We start from the raw sequence: 21,217 nt of genomic DNA, 5'->3' as shown, positions 1-21,217 counted from the left end.
CTCCAGAAGATAATTGTTTTCTTTGGGGGGGTCCCCTCTTGTGTATGTAATGTATTCACACATTCATACACACATAAACACACATACACAAAAGTTAGGGTGAATATTAAAACAAAAGTGCTTCTTTTACATCGCTCCTTATGCAAACCATGATCAGATATGAACTTAAAATGTTTACCTTGCAGTTCTTGATTGTCCATAAGAATAAGCACTCTCAAGACAAGGTCAAAATAAGAGTTCTTTTTCAAGAGAGAAAATGTGTCTTAAAATATCTTGAAATTAGAAAATACCACCCTCACAGTTGGGCGTCATCCAACAAAGCAAAGGTTGCAGGCTTGATTCTTTGTCAGGGCACGTGCCTGAGTTGCAGGTTCAGTCCCTGGTCAGGGCACAGATGAGAGGCAACAGATAGATGCTTCTATCTTACATCAATGTTTTTCTCCCTCTTTTTCCCTCCCTTCCCCTCTCTCTAAAAATAAATAAAATCTTCAAAAACTCAAGGAAAAAACGAAAGGAAGACTGCACACAACTTATGAAAGAGGAAAGAACCTTCTTTTCCTAGAGCTGCTGAGAAGTCCCTGAGCTCCCCAATTCCAGGGTAAGAAAGCCACAGGTTAAGACTCCTCTCCCCACCCCGCAGAATGCAACCAGAAGCGGAGGAAACAAGTAAAGGAAACACAGCACCGGATCAGGGGATCCCTGAGCATGGCTGTAATTCCTTCCAGGAAGCCTTCCTGGGAGAAGCCACAAGGGCAGCTCAGACTACCTGCATTCTTCATCTCACCGTTCTGTTTCTTTTCCATCTCTCACACCACCCTGAGCAATCCATTCCAGTCACGTTGGTCTCTAATGCTGTCTCTCTTTCCTTTCGTGCCCCACCTTTTTTCTCATACCGTTCCCCAAATCTATAAGGCCCTCCTTCTCTCCACCTAGCTAACTTCTACTTAACCTTCAGAATTGCTCAAATCCTTTCTCAAATGCTCCAATCCTCTGACCAATCTCTAACTTGGATGATCTCACCATCTTGTCTAATAGAATCATTAGCTAAAACTTAATAAGCACATACCATATGCTAGGCATAGTTCTAATGTTTTTACATGAACATTTAATCCTCTCAAAACTTCAAGCCCTGGCTTGTGTGGCTCAGTGGATGGAGCGCCGGCCTGTGAACAAAAGGGTCGTTGGTTCGGTTCCCAGTCAGGGCATATGCCTGGGTTGCAGGCCAGGTCCCCTAGTTGGGGATGTGTGAGGCAACCACACATTGATGTTTCTCTCCCTCTCTTTCTCCCTCCCTTTCCCTCGCTCTAAATATAAATAAATAAAATCTTTAAAAAAAAACAACTTTACGATTGGTCCTATTATTTTCCCCATTTTACAGATGAAAACAAACCAAAGTACAGAGATATTAACTAATTTGTCCAGGATAATATAACCAGTACCCAGTTTACAACTTTAGGACTACACTTTTGCTAATCCATGGTCGGCTTCATTAAAAAAAGAGCAAAAACTAAATGAAGGAAATATGGAAAACATACAGTTGTACAAAGCAACTAAAGACAGTACTAAATACTGAACAACTTTTTAATCTGAGCCTTTAATCTGCTCTAAAATCTTCCTAAGAAGCTACTTGTGCTCTAATCTCAAAAGGAATCACCTTTACTCTCAAGAAGTCACCAATGCTGGGCCTCTCTTATTTAAATACTGTTTATGTGCTGGGAAAGGGGAGATATAGAAGATTCCCTACTTGAAAGAGATCATGAATTAATTTTTCTCAGAGAGAACACAATAGGAGATGTTATTCGTGTACTTAACATAAAATCTGAATAATGATATCAGAATGTATATTGACAGGCAAAGAACTGAGGACTAAGAATAAGCACCCAAATGCTATCATTTTCATGGGACAAATGCTTGCTTTAAAATAAGTATCTGAGGACTTCCGGTCAAGATGGAGACATAGACAGACACGCTGGTCTTCTTTCACAACTAAGAAGGAATACAGCTACCTCAAAACTAGAAAAAACCAGAAGTTCCAGAAAATCAAACTACATGGAAGTCCAGCAAACAACGATATAAAGAAGAAAGTCATCCAAATACGTAGGAGGGGCAGAGCCGGGGCAGAGAGGACGCAGTGTGGTGGTGGTGGTGGTGGTGGTGGTGGCGGTGCCGGTGGCGGCGGCGGCAGCAGCGGGCCTGCGGAAAGCGCAGTAACACATTTTAAAAAGTCAGGAGGGACACGTAGGGCGCATTCTCAGCTCCTCACAGGACCTCGCAGCTCACAGTCCCAGCACCAGGGAAAATCAAGCCTCAGTGATTCTGACTGTGCAGACCAGTGGGGGTTGAGTGGAGGCAGAAACTGCCAGTCTCAGCAGAGTCCACTTGTTTAAAGGGCCCCCACAGTCCTAGAACGTCTACAGATCCACCCACTCTGGGAATGACAGCCAGGGCAATAGCTGGAGGAGCACTGGTCCAGTGAGGATGTAGGAGAGGTGCCTGGAAAAGGGGTGAGTGCTGGGCAGGTGGCATTGTACCCTCTCAGACCCCTCCGCCACACACAGCGCAACGTGGTGAAACAGGTCGCCCTGTACTGACGAATCCCTAAGGCTCCGCCCCTTACAACATAACAGGAGCAACAGCTCTACCTGGGACGTGGAGGCAAACAAACACAGGAGCCTGTCAGAATGAGGAGACAGAGAAGTAAGGCCCAAAAAGGGAAACGAATCAAGGTTCCAGTGGGAGAACTAAGCGACAAGGAGATAGACAACCTAACAGATGACGACATAGACAACCTAAAAGATGCAGAATTCAAAACACTGGTGATAAAGATGCTAACAGGCTTGACAGATATGCTTGAGTATGGCAAATGCATAAGAGAAGTGAAGCCTATGCTAAGTGAAACGAAGGAAAATCCACACAAAACCAATGGTGAAGGGAAGAAAACCAGGGTTCAAATCAACGATTTGGAACATAAGGAAGAAAAAAACAGTCAACCAGTGCAGAATGAGGAAGCAAGAATTGAAAAAAAATGAGAAAAACTTTCCAAATTTTGCGAAGGAGATGGACAGACAGGTCCGGGAAGCACGGAGGGTCCTGGGCGAGCTGGACCCAGAGGGGACCACACCAGGACACATCATGACTGAGGTGCCAAAGATGAAAGATAAAGACAGAGTCCTGGGGGCAGCAAGAGAGAGGTGGAGAGTTGCCTACAGGGGGTTGCCTATAGAACTATCAGCTGATTTCTCAGAGGACACCTTGCAGGCAGGAAGGGACTGGCAAGCAGTATTCAATGTGATGAATGGCAATCTGCAACCAGAATTACTCTATCGAGCAAAGCTATCATTTGGAATGGAAGGGCAGATGAAGTGCTTCCCAGACAAGGTGAAGCTAAAGGAGTTCATCATCACCAAGGCATTATTATAAGAAATGTCAAAGGGACTTAAGAAAAAGAAAATCAAAACTATGAACACTGAAATGACAACAAACTCACAACTATCAACAACTGAATCTAAAAAATAAAAAAATCCAACTAAGCAAACCAGAATAGGAACAGAATCATAGGTATGGGGATCATTTGGAGGGTTATCAGCTGGGAGAAGGAAGGGGAGAAATGGGGAAATGGTGCAGGGCCTAAGAAGCATAATCGGTTGGTACAAAATAGACAGGGGGATGTTAAGAATAATATAGGAAAGGGTGAAGAAGCCAAAGAACTTATATGCACAACCCATGGACTTGAACTAAGGGGGGTGGGATTGCTGGAGGGAAGGGGGGGTACTGGGCAGAGGGGAAAAAAATTGGGACTACTGTAATAACATAATCAATAAAATATACTTTACAAAAAAAGGTATCTGAGGAAGCAAAATTCAGTTCTGAAAATGTCTCAGAAATCATCATTTCAATGTTTTTTAATCATTTATTTTAAACACATACAACAGAACTGGAATACAAATAAATCAGAAGGGTATTTTTAAATAGTCTCAAGATAATTGCGCTCTCTCTCTCTCTCTCTCTCTCTCTCAGATAGCTTTGTACCTAATTAAACTTTTAGTCTATCATAGAGTACAGCTGAAAATAGGACAATGAATTATGGCATTTCCTAAAATTAGGTCTATAGTAGAGCACTCACAAAATCACTTGTAGTAAACAGTTTATTCTCTTTATAAATCTTCATGTAAGTTTTAAGAGTCTCCATACTCCCAACAGAGACAAAAACAAAAGGCTGCCATTTGCCAAAGTAAAGCAAACAAATAATTTCTGAAAACACTTGATGGTATAAGTGTTCATGGCAGAGGCTAAGAACAGACTACGCTAGACACATATCAGATCCTTGCAACACTATCTATCAGAAGCACAATGGGCCACAAAGAAATGGGATTTTAGCCTAGGTAAGCCCCCTAAAGTACAAGAGGATCTGTAAGACTATGCATCTTAAGTGAACAATGGTCTGGGTTTGTTCACTATGCTTTTAAGCAACAAGATTTCATGCTTCCAACATTGCATATTCTTGTCCCTAGTAGCTCCCTAATTACTTGGGTCACTCAACAAGCACTAATTAAATACCATTTCTTGTGCCAAGCATAAAGCCTTGATGTGTAATAAGACAACATTTTTTAAAATTGACTTTATGATCTTGAGGAAACGGAACCCATAAAAACTCAAGACTACAGTACAAATTATAAAACATTTTAACATTTCTGTGCCCTTGGTTTTCTGTTTGTTTTGTTTTTTGGTGCTGACATCTTTACATAGCATTACTATGGAAATTACATGGGCAAGACAAGTAGAAAAAGCAAGGACTACAGAGATCAGGAAGCTCAGGGTCTGTGGCCTTGGGCCAGTCACTGGGCATCTTCAAGCCATTAGGAAAATTAAGTGTGTTGGATACAATGGTCTCAAGTCTTCCCAGTTCTAAAATTCTATGATTCTCACTTTGAAATCTTTTTAATGGAATCCTCTGGAATCTTAGGAGACATGATAATCTAACTCTAGCCCTGGGTTTCAGAAAACAAAATAAGCATAAACCACATCCTATACAGTTTTCACTCATTCTAAAGAGTCCTTTTTATGACTCTTCAATCACATTAAGAGCCTGTTTTTCATCAAAATGTTCTTTAATTTTTATTTCAAACAATATCCTGTAATTCATGTGATTCAACTTGATCCAACTTTAAAAAACTGAAGGGAACACATCTTCCTATATTCTAAATATATGTATGCTCTAGAAGTCAATACACATTTTCTTCAAATTATTCTTATGAGACTATTAAAAGGGATTTGGATAAATAAGCACATAAAAACACCACATAAATCCAATGGTCATAAAAGTCAAATCCTAATTCAGTAGGTAAAGAAAGAGAAATAAGGGGCTTTGTGGAACCAAATAAAACAGGTGTTCCTTCTTAGAACCAGCTACAAAATTTGTTGAGGCCAATACAAATAAAAATGCAGGACTCTGCTCAAAAATTATTATGAATTCCAACACAGTGACAGCAGAGCATTAAACCAAACAGTCCTTACGTGCTTGCACATATCTTAAAACTGCCCAGGTGACGTGCCCACTAAGTAGGCCCTATCCCTCTTTAAAGCTAACCCAAACATTTTCTCAGTAACAACCCATTATGGAGCTAGAATTATCCAGACATTTCTCAAAGCACTTAAAAATACTATCAATACGGAGAACTATCAATTTAATACCAAGTGTTTTACTCTCCTGTTTTTAGCATAAAGGACTGTAGAAGCATATCCTTTGAGAGTGTAGAAGTGTAGAAGACTATTAATTCAAATTGCCTAAGTTCAAATCCTACCGGTTACCCCTACTGGCTAAGTGGCTTCAGGGAACTAACCACCTCTCTGCCACTGGTTTCCTCATTGATAAAAAGGGCATATCACCCACCTCACAAGGCTATTAATATATGTTTAAAGTATGAGTTAAGATATATAAAGTACTCAGCACAATGACTAGCACATATTGCTACAAAAGCCCTTTTAGTTATTATTCTAACTGGAAACTGTCTTCTCAGAAAGTTAATCTAAAGGGTAAACTTAAAACTTCTGCAAAATGTTCTTTATTAATAATTCAATTCCACAAGTATTTATCAAACACCTACTCAGCAACTTTCCCTTGGCAATTTTTTCTCCTCCTTCTGTATCATTCTTTCTTCACTGGCTACTTCTGCCTTCCTGGCAGGAAAAATTCACTTGACCATAGCCTCTTCAGCAATGTGATCTGGCTAAGATGAATGCCTAGTATTTGAAGAAATGTGGAAGTAGTAAAATATTTTGGCTATTAGACAAAAAAATATGTGAATGACATGTCCTTAAATTTTATGCTTACATCTTAATTCTATTCTTCCTGTCATTTTTTGCTTTTTTTAAGTTATTAATAGGTCACCAAATGAGAGCAGTCCAATGCAGACATGAATGAAATGTATTTCAAATTTTTTGTCCAGCAATTAGCTCATATATATATTCTCTCAAAAACCTTTTATCAAATATTTTATATTCAATTACTGATACAAAAAATGTAAATGTTCCTGGCAATAAATTTTCAGTAAAATTAGCATTTGCATTTTAAATATGTAAATTAATCTAAGGCCATTTTACATACTTCCAATTTTTTAAATTTCAATTAAGTTTTCCCTAATTTATATCAGGTCATTATACGACAAAAGATAAAAAAAGTATACTTCTACTCTTAAGCTTATATGTCTGTATGGTGGAGTTCTGACTTACACGGTAACTTCCTTTAAGTGTTAAAAAATTTGGAAAAATATTAGTAATTGCATCACTGACTAAATAAAAGGATGGCCATTGGAAAGGCACAGTTCTTACACTGTCAAATTACCTGACAGAACAAGAAACCATTTTTTTTAATTTAACCGTTTAACCTCTGAACAAAATTACCTTAAGGTGAAAAGTCACAAATATAGCACAAAACCATGTCACTGATACGTATTTGTGTCTAAAAAATGTAAAGGTAAGAAGCTTCTGACTGCAAGTGAAGGTAAAGCAGCCAAAAGTTTATAGAGCTTTTACTAGCTAAAATAAGAGCCCAGCTAACCCAGGGAGTGGAGAAACGAAGTCTGGCTTATTACAAATAAAACCTAAAGTAGGATGCATCGAATAATTAAGAACGATTACTTCATTTCCTCACTTCTCAGACTCCGCCAAATCTTTCAGATTTAGTACATACACAACCTGTCAGGCAAAATCCCCTCAGTAAAGAGTTAAGGTATAAAAAACAATTATTCGCCAAGTACCCTGTCAATTTATATGACTTTCCTGCCTTGCTCACATCTACCATCCCGAAAACCGAGTTCTAGCCCCAAGTGAGTCACTTTAATAAAGAGTCGTTAAGACCTATGACAGCCAATGAACTTGAGGATAAATGCAAAACGGACTGCTCCCAACAGACAAGATTTGGAAACTCAAGATCCCTTACAGCCAGTCAGTAGCTACCCTCGTTAGAGACCACGGGGATGGGAGCTTCATCTAGGGGGCCTGGCTGGAAAGGGTACGGAGAAAGTTACAAAGAAGCTTGGAAATGAGTGCGTGCAGGCTGAAAGCATGTACACGTGTAAACTGCTCTTCACCCCAAGTTCATCAATGCTGTCACCACGCCAGCGTTTTCGTCCGGTTTGGGCAGGAGGCGGGGTGGGGAATAAAGGCCGGTGAGGACCATAAAGTGGTGGATATTTCCTGGTTGGGTATGACGGGTAATCGTCCAGCATCCATCTTCCGCTGCTTAGTAGCCCCCAGTAGCCAGAGCGCAGCTCCCTTACTAGCGGCCACCAGCTCCGAGCTTGCTTCCCTGCAGCCCCCACCCCTACGCCGAAGTGAGCCCCGAGCCGCACCACGCGCATTCTTCGGCCTCGAGAGCCCCCAGACCCAGGGGTGGGGCGCCATTTAGGTCCGGGTTAGGGAAAGAGGCCCAGGCACTCGGGGCTCGGAGTCCTGTCCCAGGAGCGCACGGAAATGCCTCCTCCCAGTTCCCGGGGTTTCTGCTCCGCCAGGCCCAACCGGAAGGCGCCTCGGATGGCCGCGGGGCTCGACAGGGCCGCCGGGCTTTCCAGGCCGCGCCGGGACTGTCGGGAAGGTGAGCCTGGAAGCGGGCCAAGGACGGCCGTTTCGGCCGGGGACGCCTCTCACCGTGTGCTCGTGCTCGTCCGCCCGGGCCCGGGGCAGCAGTAGCAGCAACAGCGCGGCGGCCGCCGCCACGCCGGGACCGCCCAGCAGCGGCCTCATCCTCCGCGCTCCCACCGACTCCTCCTCCTCCTCCGCCGCCGCCGCCGCAGCCGATTCGCATCCACCGGGTGCGGACAGACGCACGGGGCCCGGGCCCAGCCGCTGGCTCCTCGGCGCCGCCGCCTACACCGCCCGCTCCGTAGCCTCCCCCGCCCCCCGGCGCCTCCTCGGCCTCTTCCTCTGACTCAGCCACGTCATCCGGCCACCCCGGCACACGCCGGAAGTGCCTCGCGACGCGGGGCCGCAACCGCCGCCGGGCGCCCCGCCCGGGACGCGCGAGTCCAAGCCGGCCGGGGTCGGGTGCTGCTCGGCCGCGCTCCGCAGGGTCTCTAGGCGAGCTCCACCGACCGGCCGTGGGTCCCGGAGCGCTCGGACACGGCTCGGCCATGGCTCGGGGGACTTAGCCCAAACCTCAGGGCCGAAGCCGCTTCCCGGCCGCGTCCCGGCGGAGCTCGCAGTTGTGTGACCTTGGCCAAAACGCTTAAGTTTTCCTAGGCTATGAAATGGGGCCTGACCTGTCGCCTCTAGAGCTTGGGTGATCAGATCAAATAACGCTTTCCAGACACTGTCGCTGTGAATGAATCACGAGATCATATAATCATCATTATGGGAGATTGTTAAATGTTTGCAAGGTTGAATAAGTTTTAAAATAACGAACTATTTACTGGACCGCTACTATTCAATCTCGTTGAAATTCTTTTTCATTTATTTGTTTATTATGCTTTGCTCTCCTGTGCACAGGCATGAATACCTCCTGGAATCCACGCTTTTCCCTTAAGCAGAGATCCTGTCCACTGCCGTACTTCCTGTGCCTTAGTGCAGTACCAGTCTCAGTAGGAACTCAAAAAAATGTCAAATAAATAGATTAATATGGCACCTCCATCTACACCATCCTGTAGCCCAAAAACCTGGAGCTGGTAGATGCATTGCCAGTACCTCTCAGCCATCAGCAGTCAACAGGTCCAGCACTAGATCTCTTAGAAATATTTCAGGAGTTTGTTTTTCTTTTTCCTCTGCCAAGAACAGCCAGTCTCTGTCTCACTATATATTGTAACAGTCTCCATCCAGCAGGATCCCTGCCACCAATCTTCTCTCCCTGTTTATTCTCTCGAACACATGCCAGAGTGATTTTCTAAAACATGATGATACCGCTGTCTTGCTTAAAACACCCCTTGAATATTGTTTAAATGCCATGGAATCACAGCTAAGATTTTCATCTTCCCGGCACTATTCCGAGCCCTTTACGTGTATTGACTCATTTAATCCTCACAAAAACCTTAGGGAACGGGTACTTTGGGAATGTTCATTTTATAGATATGATAACTGAAGCACAGAGTGGTTAAGTGGCTTGCTGAAAGACTAAACCCTAGCAGTCTGGTTCCAGAATCCATCTTTCTTACTACTAATGGATTACCATCCATATAGCCATTTTAAAAAATGAAATAGCCCTGTGTGTCCTGGCATAGAATGATATCTGAAACACTTTTAAATGAAAAAGGTTGAAAAAATAGAGCATAATTCCATTTTATTCTACCCACAAAAAACAATCTGAAAGATTATGACTCAACATTAGTTAATTCTCAACTTTGTATATGCCTAGGAATATTTGGATTTTTTTACAATAAGCGTGTGCTACATAATGTAATGTGAAAAAAAAAATCCTTGCTAAAGGACAGTTCTGTTAGCATGCCCAACTTTACGTCTCCATCCTATATTCCCCAAATACACCATGTTTTTTTTTTTAAATATATTTTTAAAGATTTTATTTCTTTTTAGACAGAGGGAAGGGAGGGAGGAAGAGAGAGGGGAGAGAAACATTGGTTGCCGCTCACACACCCCCAACTGGGGACCGAGCCCACAACCCAGGCATGTGCCCTGATGGGGAATTGAACCAGCAATCTTTTTTTGGTTCTCCGGCTGCACTCAATCCACTGAGCCACACCAGCCAAGGCACCATGTTCTTTTATACCTTTGTGCCTTTGTGCTCAATACTCCCTCTGCCTAAAATGCAAATAAATGGACAGTCATTAGATGGTCTCTTTCCAGGTCCAACTAAATTATATCACTTCTTCACTGAAACCTTGCAAGACATCTTCAGGAAGTTGAGCATCTCTTCTTCAGGATTTCAGTAGCACTTGGCATGTTACATTATAATTACCATCTTGTCCCATTTCCTCTTACGTACTGTATCTTGACCTTTTTTGAGGGCATGTACCATCATTTGTTTATATCAGTCCCAGCTGTAGGGATAGTGCTTGTCACATCATAAACATTCCATAACTATTTGAAGAATGAATGAAGATATTTGTAAGTGAAAGTCAAATAGCATAAAAGGATTTGAAGAACACTTTCTAGCTAGTCTTAGATGTACACGGCAGTATGTGATCAATTGCTGAATGAATCATACACCAGTAATTGCTATAGAAATCAGAGGAGGCGTCTTTGTATATTTTCCAGAGCACCTCATGTGGTGACTTGCTCATGGTGGACATTCAGTAAATGCTCTGTGAATAGATAATCACTGCTTTTGAATTAAGTGATGATGGGCAGTTGAAGAACAAGCTGTATAAGTGCTGAATTAAGATGGATGAGTAGTTTCTTGTTTAAACATTCATCACCAGCCCCACATATTTGAGTCAGTAAGCTTTGCTAGGTGGGAGCACTGGATTGGCAATTGCTTGGGGATGGGGAGGACATAAGAAAAGATATTCATTTAACTTAAACCAGGAAACATTACATATACAACACAGAACAGACATAATAGTATACCAAAAAAAAAAAAAAAAAGAATGCACAAAATGTGACCAACTGTGCAAATGTTCCACAGGCAAAAGAGCGATGGGCAAGGAGGGAAGAGGAAACCCTGTTTTGGTGGAATATTTGGGAAGGTTTAAAGGTGGGAAGAGCATGTAGGGCCATTAATTCAACAACTATGTATTGAGCATCTACTGTGTGCCAGGAACTCTGGTAGGTACTAGGAAATGATCAAGATAAATGAATGGATTTAAATGATAAAAGAAGGATAACAGGAATAGAAGATAAAGTAATTGACTAGAGAAAAAGGAGTGGGGCTTCAAAGAGCCTTGGTATCTGATGACCTCATGGCTCAAAAAACAGGACTCAGGAGCACCATCAAAATCAGGGCTGTTTCTTCAAACTGGGGAGTGAAAAACATTGATATATCTTATTTTACCAGTTTCTTCATCTAGATTAATGACCTCATTCCCTAATACCAGAAAGGGTGGGGGGAAAGGAACCTACGCCCCAGCTATACAGTTTTGTTTTTTTTTATCGTCGTTATGATGTAGGGCCTATTACCAGCAAATGATCCAAAAACCCACAATTTAAATATTTTCTTCTCATTCTTGATAAACATGATCATCAAAAGTCTTGGTCTGTAGATCACAACATATCTTCTGATTTCTATCCTCAGCTACCTTTTCTTGGAAATTCTATTCCTTCTTTTTACTTTGTTATGTTCGTCCTACTGGTTATTTACTTCTGGGGTGAACAGTCCTTCTATTGCTATTACCACCTGTCACCTCCACCTTTTCTACTCTAGCTGAAATGTCCTAGGTTCCAAAGAATGTTATCATTGGTCTGAGTTGTTTTCTTTAAGAAGCAATCACTTAAAACCTTGGGTTCTTAGACTGAAGAGCCATTAAGGCTATTAATTTCTTTGTACAGTTCCCATTTCAGTGTTTCTCACACATTTTTACAAACTGATCTGTTTTCACAATTACACAAGGAACAGCAGCTGCCGCATAATAAGACCCCTTGCCAATTAGGTGTCGATTCCAGTAAGGCTGCCTCCCTGCTTCTTCAGGGTGAGGGATCCCCTACCCCCTTGCCTTAAACTTGGACTTACAGAGTTGAAGGGAACTGGAGTATTACTAAACACAGAACTCTTCACAGATGTTGAAGCAAACCGGGGTAGTCAAGTAATGGGAACTCCAGGTTTCCTGACTTCCAAGCCATTGTTCTCTCACACCATGCCGGTTCTTACTGCATAGCTAGTAGCTAAGACATTTTCTCCTATATATTTTTTTGTGTGTATGTGGGTTAAATGGGCTTTGGTGCACTAGCCTGGGAACCTACTATTTATTACAGTTTCTCTGAGAAAACAAATTCTGAGTTGTGCCTCAGAATTCAGAACACATCTTTCAACCTCCTACTCTTCTTTTCAGCACCCCGGTGAACACAGTATCTGGCCATTAGGAGTGAATTAGGAAGGGCATGTTATATTCTTAACTACTCACTTAGAAATAAACAGAACATAATTTATTTATAAAATTGAAGCAAATATTTGTACAGGCAGATTCCTCAAAACTGAGCATTGATTGTTAGGACAAATCTTTTAGAGTTATCCAAATAAGCCACTTGTCTTTCTTAGAAATAAATCTTTTACTAATGTTTCCTCAGCCAACCACCTGCAAAACCACACATTATTCTTTGAAAGAGGAGCACAAAAAACCAACTTACTTTCCGGAGCCTATGGGAGAGGAATCTAAAAATTTCAGCCATTGCGGTGATACAGGACAGACCAGGACCTCTCATTTTTAATAACAAAGCAAGACAAAGGGCTGGGGGTAAGGGTTGATAATTTAGATTGACTTGGAAAAATACGCATTGATATCATTTACCTAGTGTCACTTTGCCTAATTATGGCAAAGCATTAGGGATTCTTCGCATCATTAAATATGTCAAGTTAAATTATTTGATTGCAACACTAACCTCCTGTTCATAGTCTGTCAGTCTTTATACTTTGTTGCTTATATAGCTGGGTTATGTGCTCACAGGTTTTAATATAAGATAAAGGAACAGTGCTCGCCTAGAAACTGGAAGACAATGTACCTCATACAGTCAGAGGCAAAGGCAGTGAATATAACTAATAATTTCACTTTCTATTGAGCCAGCTTGTAAAATCTTAGGGAAAGATGGTGACAGCAGAGCTGTCTTCCAAAGCATCATATAGAAAACTTTTTAATAGTCTCTTTGGACACCTTGTTACAATTTAGTTTCTGAGCCTCATTGTATTGATATCCATGGTTTTGTAACATAATGTAGTCCTTAAAATGTATATAAAAACTGGGTATGTGGAAGTTTAATAAATTTGTTAAAATGGGTGGTTCTGTATCTACAAAATTAAATTTTTTTAACCTCATCATTTGAGGCATTTGATAACATGGTCCCAGTGTGTTCACCTAAACATGACCAACCATTTTGGATGTTCAATGAACACCTAGTGAGGGTCTGAGACTTGTCACTTTTGACTTGACACTCTAGATCATCTCCATCTATGTCTCAAGGGTATCACATTAATGAGACCCAGGTTTCTCATCAGCACTTTCAATTTTATGTTTTCCCCTTATTTTCACATATGAATAAAACGCAGTAAGATATTCCATAAACGTTGATGCTACATACAAAGATGCTAACACTATTGACTGGTAATAGCTTTCACCATGTTGTTGATCTAAATGTCAATAAGAGAATGTACAAAAATATAAATCTGGCATCCAAAACAGGGATTAGAAGTATTGAATATTTAAAAGTGTAGCTTTTATCAAAATCAAATGTGCTGAATATGGAGACTGTTATAAATAACAGGAAGGAGAGCCAACGCAACATTATAATTTCTTGTTCTCCTTTCATCTCACATTACTCCATTTCTCCCAAATAAGTGACAAGGAGAGTAAAGGGGCCATTGCAGAATGGCTACTATGTGCCAGGCATTGTGGCAGGTAATTTGCACAAACACTCTCATGATGGCTGTGGCCAATAGTATATTTTATGTCAGAAAAAACCCGACATCTCCAAAGCTATTAACTTCAATAAGAGTCCTAGTTCACTAGACCGAGGAATGAGATTGAAAAAGAACTTTAATCATTAGGAAAGGACCCAATAAAACTGTACTGAAATGATCGTTAATAGTGTGGCTTTTATATACCTGTGTGGGATGGAGAATAATTTCCTGGAAAACCAAAAGATTTCTGATATTTTTTAAAGAAATAGGCCCAATATTAATTTCATTATGTGTTTATTTTTTTAAATTACTTATTTAGAGAAAGAGAAGGGTAAGGAAAGAGAGGGAGAGCAACGACATGAGAGAAAAACATTGATTTCATTGCTTCTTGGATATGCCCTAACTGGGGACCAGGCCCATAACCCAGGCATGTGCCCTGACCAGGAATTGAACCAGTGACCTTTTGCTTCACAGGATGAAGCCCAACCAACAACCAACTGAGCCATACTGGCCAGGGCTTATTATATGTTTAAACATCAAATTAAGGACTTGTGTCTTGAAGGTAGATTTATGTGCCAGGGCCACAAAATTAATGACATACTTTAGGCTCTGTGTTCACTGCACAGATTCCCCAAGTTCAGTGGTAATAATAGGTATTATAAGGAGGGAGATAAATATTTCTATTTTAGCTTTTTTCTTCCTTTTCTGGCCCCTTAGCAGAGAAAATGTCAAGGATCCTCCTCTCTTTTTATAGTCAGAACTAAGAACTATGAAGACTGCAGAGCAATAAATTGGGTGCCTGGCATCCCAAGCTTCTGGTCCCAACCATTTATAGATGTTCCTTGGCAGCATCATTGTTTTGAAAGCATTCTGAAGTATTAATGCCCTGGCAGATAATGGAAGAAGGAAATTTCTGGAAGACCAGTGGTCAGTCACCGACCAAACTGCTACATCTGGGCACTTCTTGAGTGGGAGAGCTTGGCTATTTGTAGATGGAAAATGTGACGCTGCAGGCCCAGGTTCTAAACCTGCCTCTTCCTCTAACCAACCGAATACTCTCAGTTCCCGACTTCTGTGGAACCTCAGATATGATTTCCATAGAAAGGGAGTTAAGACTAATACTCTCAGTTCCCGACGTCTGTGGAACCTCAGGTATGATTTCCATAGAAAGGGAGTTAAGACTAATCCCTCTTTAAAATCTTTTCCAGGTTGTTGCATGTGACCAGCCCTGGCATTTAAACACCCTTCTGAATTTGATTGCAACACTAACCTCCTGTTATAGTTTCTCAGTCTTCATACTTTGTTACTTACACACTTGTGTTATCTGCTCACAGGTTTTAATATAAGATGAAGGAACAGTGCTGGCCTATTCAACAGAAAAGTTGAAGAATTACTTGAAAATTAAGGTACAAAATCTGGATGAACAGATAAGTAAGGCCTAATATAAGTGCATTTTAGTAAAATCACTTGTAAAGTACATTTCTAATCAATCTTTCAGGCTTCTGACATGTCAGATTAGAGGTAAACATTCCAATTAAGTCTTCACTTTTTTGGCAAACGAGGATATGGATCAATATAGTTGGCGATGATGAATAAAGTCCTTGGTTTTTCACATCTTCATGACTTAATAACATCTTCTTCAAGGAAAGCCCAAACCAGCAGGGCCACCACAATATCAGCAATAAGAGTGGGTCTTAATGCCCACATTCACACCATAAACCGCACCATAAAGACGTCATTAACAGGTTGAACACTGCTAGTCCCAAAGTCCTTAAGCAGCCAGGTTTTAGGAGGTGGAATCAACGACCTCTGCGTGGCACAGGTGGAGGAGGGGGAAAGGTCTCCCTGGTCAGAGGCCTGAAATGAAAGATAAAGCAAGAACATGACCTTACAGATCACTATGTGAATAAGCTTTCCTATGTCAAACACTATGAGCGAAGAAGTATTTCTCTCTCCAGTTTGAAAATGCACTGTAACAGTTTGGTGATTACCAGAGGAAAAGGGGGCAGGGGAGAGTACAGGGTAAAGGGAGGATAAATGGTGACAGGAGACTTGACTTTGGGTGGTCACCACACAATACAATATACAGATGATGTATTACAGAACTGTGCACCTGAAATCTGTAGTTCTGTTAACCATTGTCACCCTAATAAATTCAATAAAAATTAAAAAAAGAAAAAAAATGCACTGTATTTCCTGTGATATTTATTGGAATCATTCTTATAAGGTACTACATTATGTGTGTAATTATAAATTATTTTTATTTGACATGGAAGAGACTTTAACCTTTGTAATTACTGCATAATAAATTTTTTAAAAAGAAAGAGAAAGCAACTATTTAAAAATGAATATGATTAACTACTTCTTAGTCATCCACGATTTGTCACAAATTTGGTCTACTACACAAAGGATATGTTCCTCAATTAATGAAACTGGCCACACACAGGAACCTCTGAGTGACATAATATGCTAGCTGTGGCTCACAATCCTCACTGAACATTAGAATCAACAGTCGAGCTTTGAAAAATACCAATCCCTAGGCTCTATCCCAGACGCACTCCATCATCATTTCTAGAGGACTGGGCTCAAGCACCACAACTTTTTAACAGTAACTCTCCTTCAACCAGTTGTATTAACCAAGTCTCTTATTTTCTGGTGCTTTGACATCTGGAGCCCTGCTGATCCTGGCCTGGAGAGGCTGCCCCCCCCCCCCCCCCCAGGGTAGGCTAATTCCTAGCGATAGCAAATGACTTGCCTGTGAGCATACCTTCCATATGCAAACTAGCCAACCCAGAGCCCACATTGCAGCCACATCCTACACACTCACACACACACACACACACACACACGCACACACACGCACACACGCACTCACGCATGCATGCTCGGGAGGGGGCTATCCACTTCCTCTAATCACCTCAGAGCCAGGTGCCAAACAACTACAGCCAGCCCCTTTGCTCCAGGCCTTCTGAAATTATTCAAAATAGTCAATTCTAAATCTGCTAATGTTGCCTCACTTGTTCCTTCCTTGGAAACCACAACAAAGGTTCCTGCCCACATTTTCTCCTCCACTTTCTCCTGACTAAACCCATCTGCCTGTCCTCTTGGGACCTAAGAGTATAACCAACTGTCTTTTCAGTGGCAGTCCTCTCCTGTTATGTTGACCTTGACACACCTGAACGTCAAGGTCACTTTAAAATATAGAACCTATATTTTAGGCAGCCAGGCAGGAGACACACTGGAGTAGGAAGATCCCATGAGAGAGGAATTAAGAATTTCTGCTCGCTTCTCACAACTGCTTCTTCATGGGACCACCCAGTGTATTATTCCCAACTCCACGTTTGCTCTTCTAGAAGCACCTCCTTGCATGTTATTCTGGATGGTTTTTGAATTCTCCTAAATGACACTCCAGATAGACTTGGGTGAGTCTATTTATAGACAGGTTCAATGATTGCAGGTGGTAGTTCCACATGTGTATTGTAAAACCAATATTAATTCTCTTGGAAGCAAGCCAATAAGTCAAGAAAGAGAGCTTTGTCAGGAGCTGTAATCGAACTGTGTTACCCTGGAGTTTCGTACTTTAGGATTAAATGAATCAATGAGTAAATATTTACTAAATGTCCCTTGAATGCAAGTTTTGTATAGGTCAAGGAAGTGATGAAAATGTGAAAAGGCGGATGTCTCAGGAACAAGAGAGGGACGCAAAAATAGGAAAGAATAACCACAGGAATCCTCAGGAGGTCCTGCTGTTACCCCGGGGAGGAGGTGGTTTTATGTGGTTGGACAGTCTCCTTTCATCTCGCCAGTCTGTCCTGTGAACTTATAGGAGAAAGCCAGAGGACATTCAGATGATACAACTTCCTCCCTGCTTCTCTCCCTCCCTCCCTCTAGTCTTTCCCTCCTTCTCTCCTTCCCTCCCTCCCTCCTTCCTTCCTTCCTTTCTATAATAGATAAAACAAACATTTATCTGTCATCCGTCTACTCCTGGAAGTGGGATGAGATAACAGCAAGTAAAATGGGCATAGATCCCACCCTCAAGATGTTGAGGATATAATGGATGAGACAGACAATAGGGAAAATCAGTCAACTGTACTGAGTGTTTTGACCAGGGAAGTCCTAACCTATGGGAACATATAGTAGAGACATTTATGCACATGTCTGAAGGACAAGTTCAACTTCCCTGAACCTACCAAACAGAGGTAAAGATACCTACATTTTGTGAGGCTTGGAGATGATTATTGGGAAGTAGGCAGCACTGTTTCTGGCTTAGAGTAGGCACTCAAGAAGTAAAGCTAATAATTTTATCAATATAATTAAAAATCTATTCTTAAATTTTTTTCCTACATATGCCTCATGAGCCTTACATTATTTATCTTCCACTACAAAGATCATCATGATTCCCTCCTGGCCCCTCTTTCTCTCTCTGCCACCCCAAGCTGCAACTGGGGTGGGTCTACAAACAAACCAAGTCTAAATTTCATTCTGATAAACAACTCCAGCTAAGGATTAGAAGTCCCATCTCAGGGCAATGGATTTGTGATTATAGATATCTCAGAACCATGGGAGTAAAGAGTAATAAACCAGAATCAAAGGGCAGCCTGTGGGGCGACAGCCTCTGCGGGACCCTGGGGAGGTAGAGCTGGAGACACGATTGTCCAGAGCCACCTGGGCACTGGTTGCTTTCTCCTCCCTGTTGAGAGTGGGGTCTTGCTAATGACGAGTTTAGTTCTAGAACCTAGCAATCTGCTGTTGGTTAACGGTCTTTTAAAACAGGACTGTTGTTTAGCTGATACGCTTTTGTATGGTCATAACATTGTTAAAAATAAAATCTTATTAAGCATCTCTATTAGTTAGTAACTAGCCTCAGTCCCAAGTCCCCTCACTCCCTGACCATTCCAGCCCCTCCTAGAAACTCCACAGACTTCTTTACAAGTCAGCAGCTGAAGGGTTAACCCTGGTACTGCAGGAGGCTGCCAGAAGCCTGTTCTGATTAGGCAATACCTAGGCTATGCCTTAAGGGCATGTACATAGATTGGCAAGATGAAGTTCAGAAACAAAGGGGCAATGGCTGGGCAAAAATTGGCTTTTTTTCCCCTCAACTGGCAGGACCTCACAAATGAAGAGGATGACATTGCCAGGTGCCCACCCTCTAGAGACTAAGGAGCAAGAGAAGTCCTATGCAAACATAGAGTGCATCTGCTCCTGCTCTTGTCACCACCTGCCTTCCCTAGGAACTTACAATGGGGGGGGGGGGGGGTGAAGCCTCTTTCCTAACCTATAACGCACTGGCACTGTGCTAGATGACTTGATGGCTAACTGCTTAATGGGTAAGTAGTCCAAACCAAGCAGTCCCAATCCATCCATCCATCTATTCATGCATTTCCATGGTAAATATGAATATTTGCTAAATTTCTAATATGTTCCAGTTACTGTGCTAAGCACTGAGGATAGTAGCAAGACATGTTTTTTTAAATCAAAAACAGTTTCTATTCTCTTGAGGTTCACCATCTACTTAAGGATACAGATATGTAAACAAGGAACACAATGGGAAATGCATTATAATAGAGGTGTCTGGGGAATCAAAAGAAGATTCACCTAAGAACATCAGGGAAGGCTTCACAGAGGAGGGGCCTTTGCACTGAGTCCTAAAGATTGTGTAGGAATTTTCTAAGCAGAGATTGAAAGGAAGTAGGAAGACAGCATTTCAGGCAAAAGGAACAGATTGAGCAAAGACACAGCACAAACTGGCAGAGCTTATTGGGAATTCTTAAGGGGTGGAGCATCAGTGCATACAGGAGAGGGGTGGGACTTGAGGCCAGATGGGGCCAGAGCATGCTGAAAACTACAGAATTAAATTTGAAGGCTTTTATTTCAGGAAGTGACATCATCAGATATTTCTGTTCTAGAAAGTGCACTCTGGTTGCACCATGGAGGAGGAACCGACTATAGGCAGGAGGTATAAATACGGGCCTATGTGGGTGACGTAGGTACTGGCAGATGGAGAGGAGGGGGTGCATGTGAGAGCTGAAAGGGCAGCAGAATGGACAGGGCCTGGAGACACGCTGGATGTGAAAGCTGTGAGGAAGGCAGGAGTGGAGTTAAACTCGGTTGAGGCACATGAATGTTAAATAATTCATCCAAAGTTCACAAGTGACTGCCAGAGACTTGTCCCCAGCTAGTGTGATACCAGAGCCATCTCCCCCTCACTTACCACCATACCATGCTCCCTCTCACCTTGTCATTCCCAATTCTTGTCTTCTGTTTCCCAAAGGCATTGTCCCCACAATACAGCCAAGGGAATTTCTTAGTAGGGAGCCAGACTTTAACCAAATAGATAAAAATTATTCAAAAAGTTGATGCTTGCCAATGTATTTCATTTGCTATTAAAAGTGTGTGCACACGAATAAAGCGCCGCTTAATGAATGGAGTCCACACTGAAATATGTCAACAGCAGGCATTTCAGTAAGCACTACACTCATTCTTCAGTCACCTTAGGTGTCCCCAAAGCCTACTCTCCCCTGAAATTTAGAGAGTGAGGAAGAACTTTCATATCAGCTTCAATGTTACCTCTGTGAGGCAGCTCGGGGAGGTACCCTGGGGGGCCTCTCGAAGGGCAGGGTGGGTATTCCGTCCACTTGTGGGGGGCCTGGACTCCGACTTCTGGTAACCTCAGGGACTTCGTTATCCTATAGCAAAACACATGAGAAGGAAAGATGAAAATTACATCAGACCACCAGCACACATGGACACCACTAACCCCAAAGCCCCTCAGCCCTCCACAGGCTTTAGCTGAAGTTTTCATTCACAAACTGATCATCAACTGGGCAAAACCGGGGCAGCTTCCCATGGGCTCCTGGAGCCATGAAGGCAACAGTCAGGCCCACGTTATTGTCATTAATGGTCCTTGCTACTCAAAGCTCAGTCTGTGGGCCTTCAAGGTCAGCGTCACTTGGGAGCCTGTGAAAAATACAGGGTCTCCTCAGACCTGCTCAATCAGAACTTGCACTTTTACGAGGTCTAGATAATTATGATGCATATTCGAGTTTGAGGAGCCCTGCTCTATATAACCAGATAGAGGTGGAGGAATTTTATTTTTAAACATAAGTCCCTTTTGGGACAACAGAACCGTGAGTGATCATCAGTCATAGGGTAATACAAGGTGTGCACTGGAGGGGCGGGCCACCCTTAAGACCCTTTCTCAGGGAGTCCCTTGGGTGATCCCCTCCCAGG

The 21,217-nt window shown here is 42.1% G+C and overlaps 2 protein-coding genes across 2 annotated transcripts in view; both read right to left on the bottom strand.

Annotated features, from left to right (window-relative positions):
* The window catches only part of TM9SF3 (transmembrane 9 superfamily member 3), a 64,075-nt gene extending 55,661 nt beyond the window's left edge, over window positions 1-8,414 (bottom strand). Inside the window, exon 1 of the mRNA XM_090277915.1 lies at window positions 8,146-8,414. Coding sequence (XP_090134041.1) covers window positions 8,146-8,241 — 96 coding nt within the window. The 5' untranslated portion in view covers window positions 8,242-8,414. The remainder of the gene's footprint in view (window positions 1-8,145) is intronic.
* Window positions 8,415-15,107: 6,693 nt separating this feature from the next.
* The window catches only part of PIK3AP1 (phosphoinositide-3-kinase adaptor protein 1), a gene marked incomplete at its 5' end in the record, with an annotated part of 90,296 nt that continues 84,186 nt past the window's right edge, over window positions 15,108-21,217 (bottom strand). The window contains 2 exons of the mRNA XM_090277914.1: window positions 15,108-15,844; window positions 20,555-20,673. Coding sequence (XP_090134040.1) covers window positions 15,787-15,844; window positions 20,555-20,673 — 177 coding nt within the window. The remainder of the gene's footprint in view (window positions 15,845-20,554; window positions 20,674-21,217) is intronic.

Source organism: Furipterus horrens, unplaced genomic scaffold (genome assembly GCF_987537825.1).
Source record: "Furipterus horrens unplaced genomic scaffold, mFurHor1.1.pri manual_scaffold_5, whole genome shotgun sequence".
NCBI lineage: Eukaryota > Metazoa > Chordata > Mammalia > Chiroptera > Furipteridae > Furipterus > Furipterus horrens.
The sequence above is the reverse complement of the archived record's forward strand: the minus strand, read 5'-3'. Positions and strand labels throughout refer to the sequence as shown.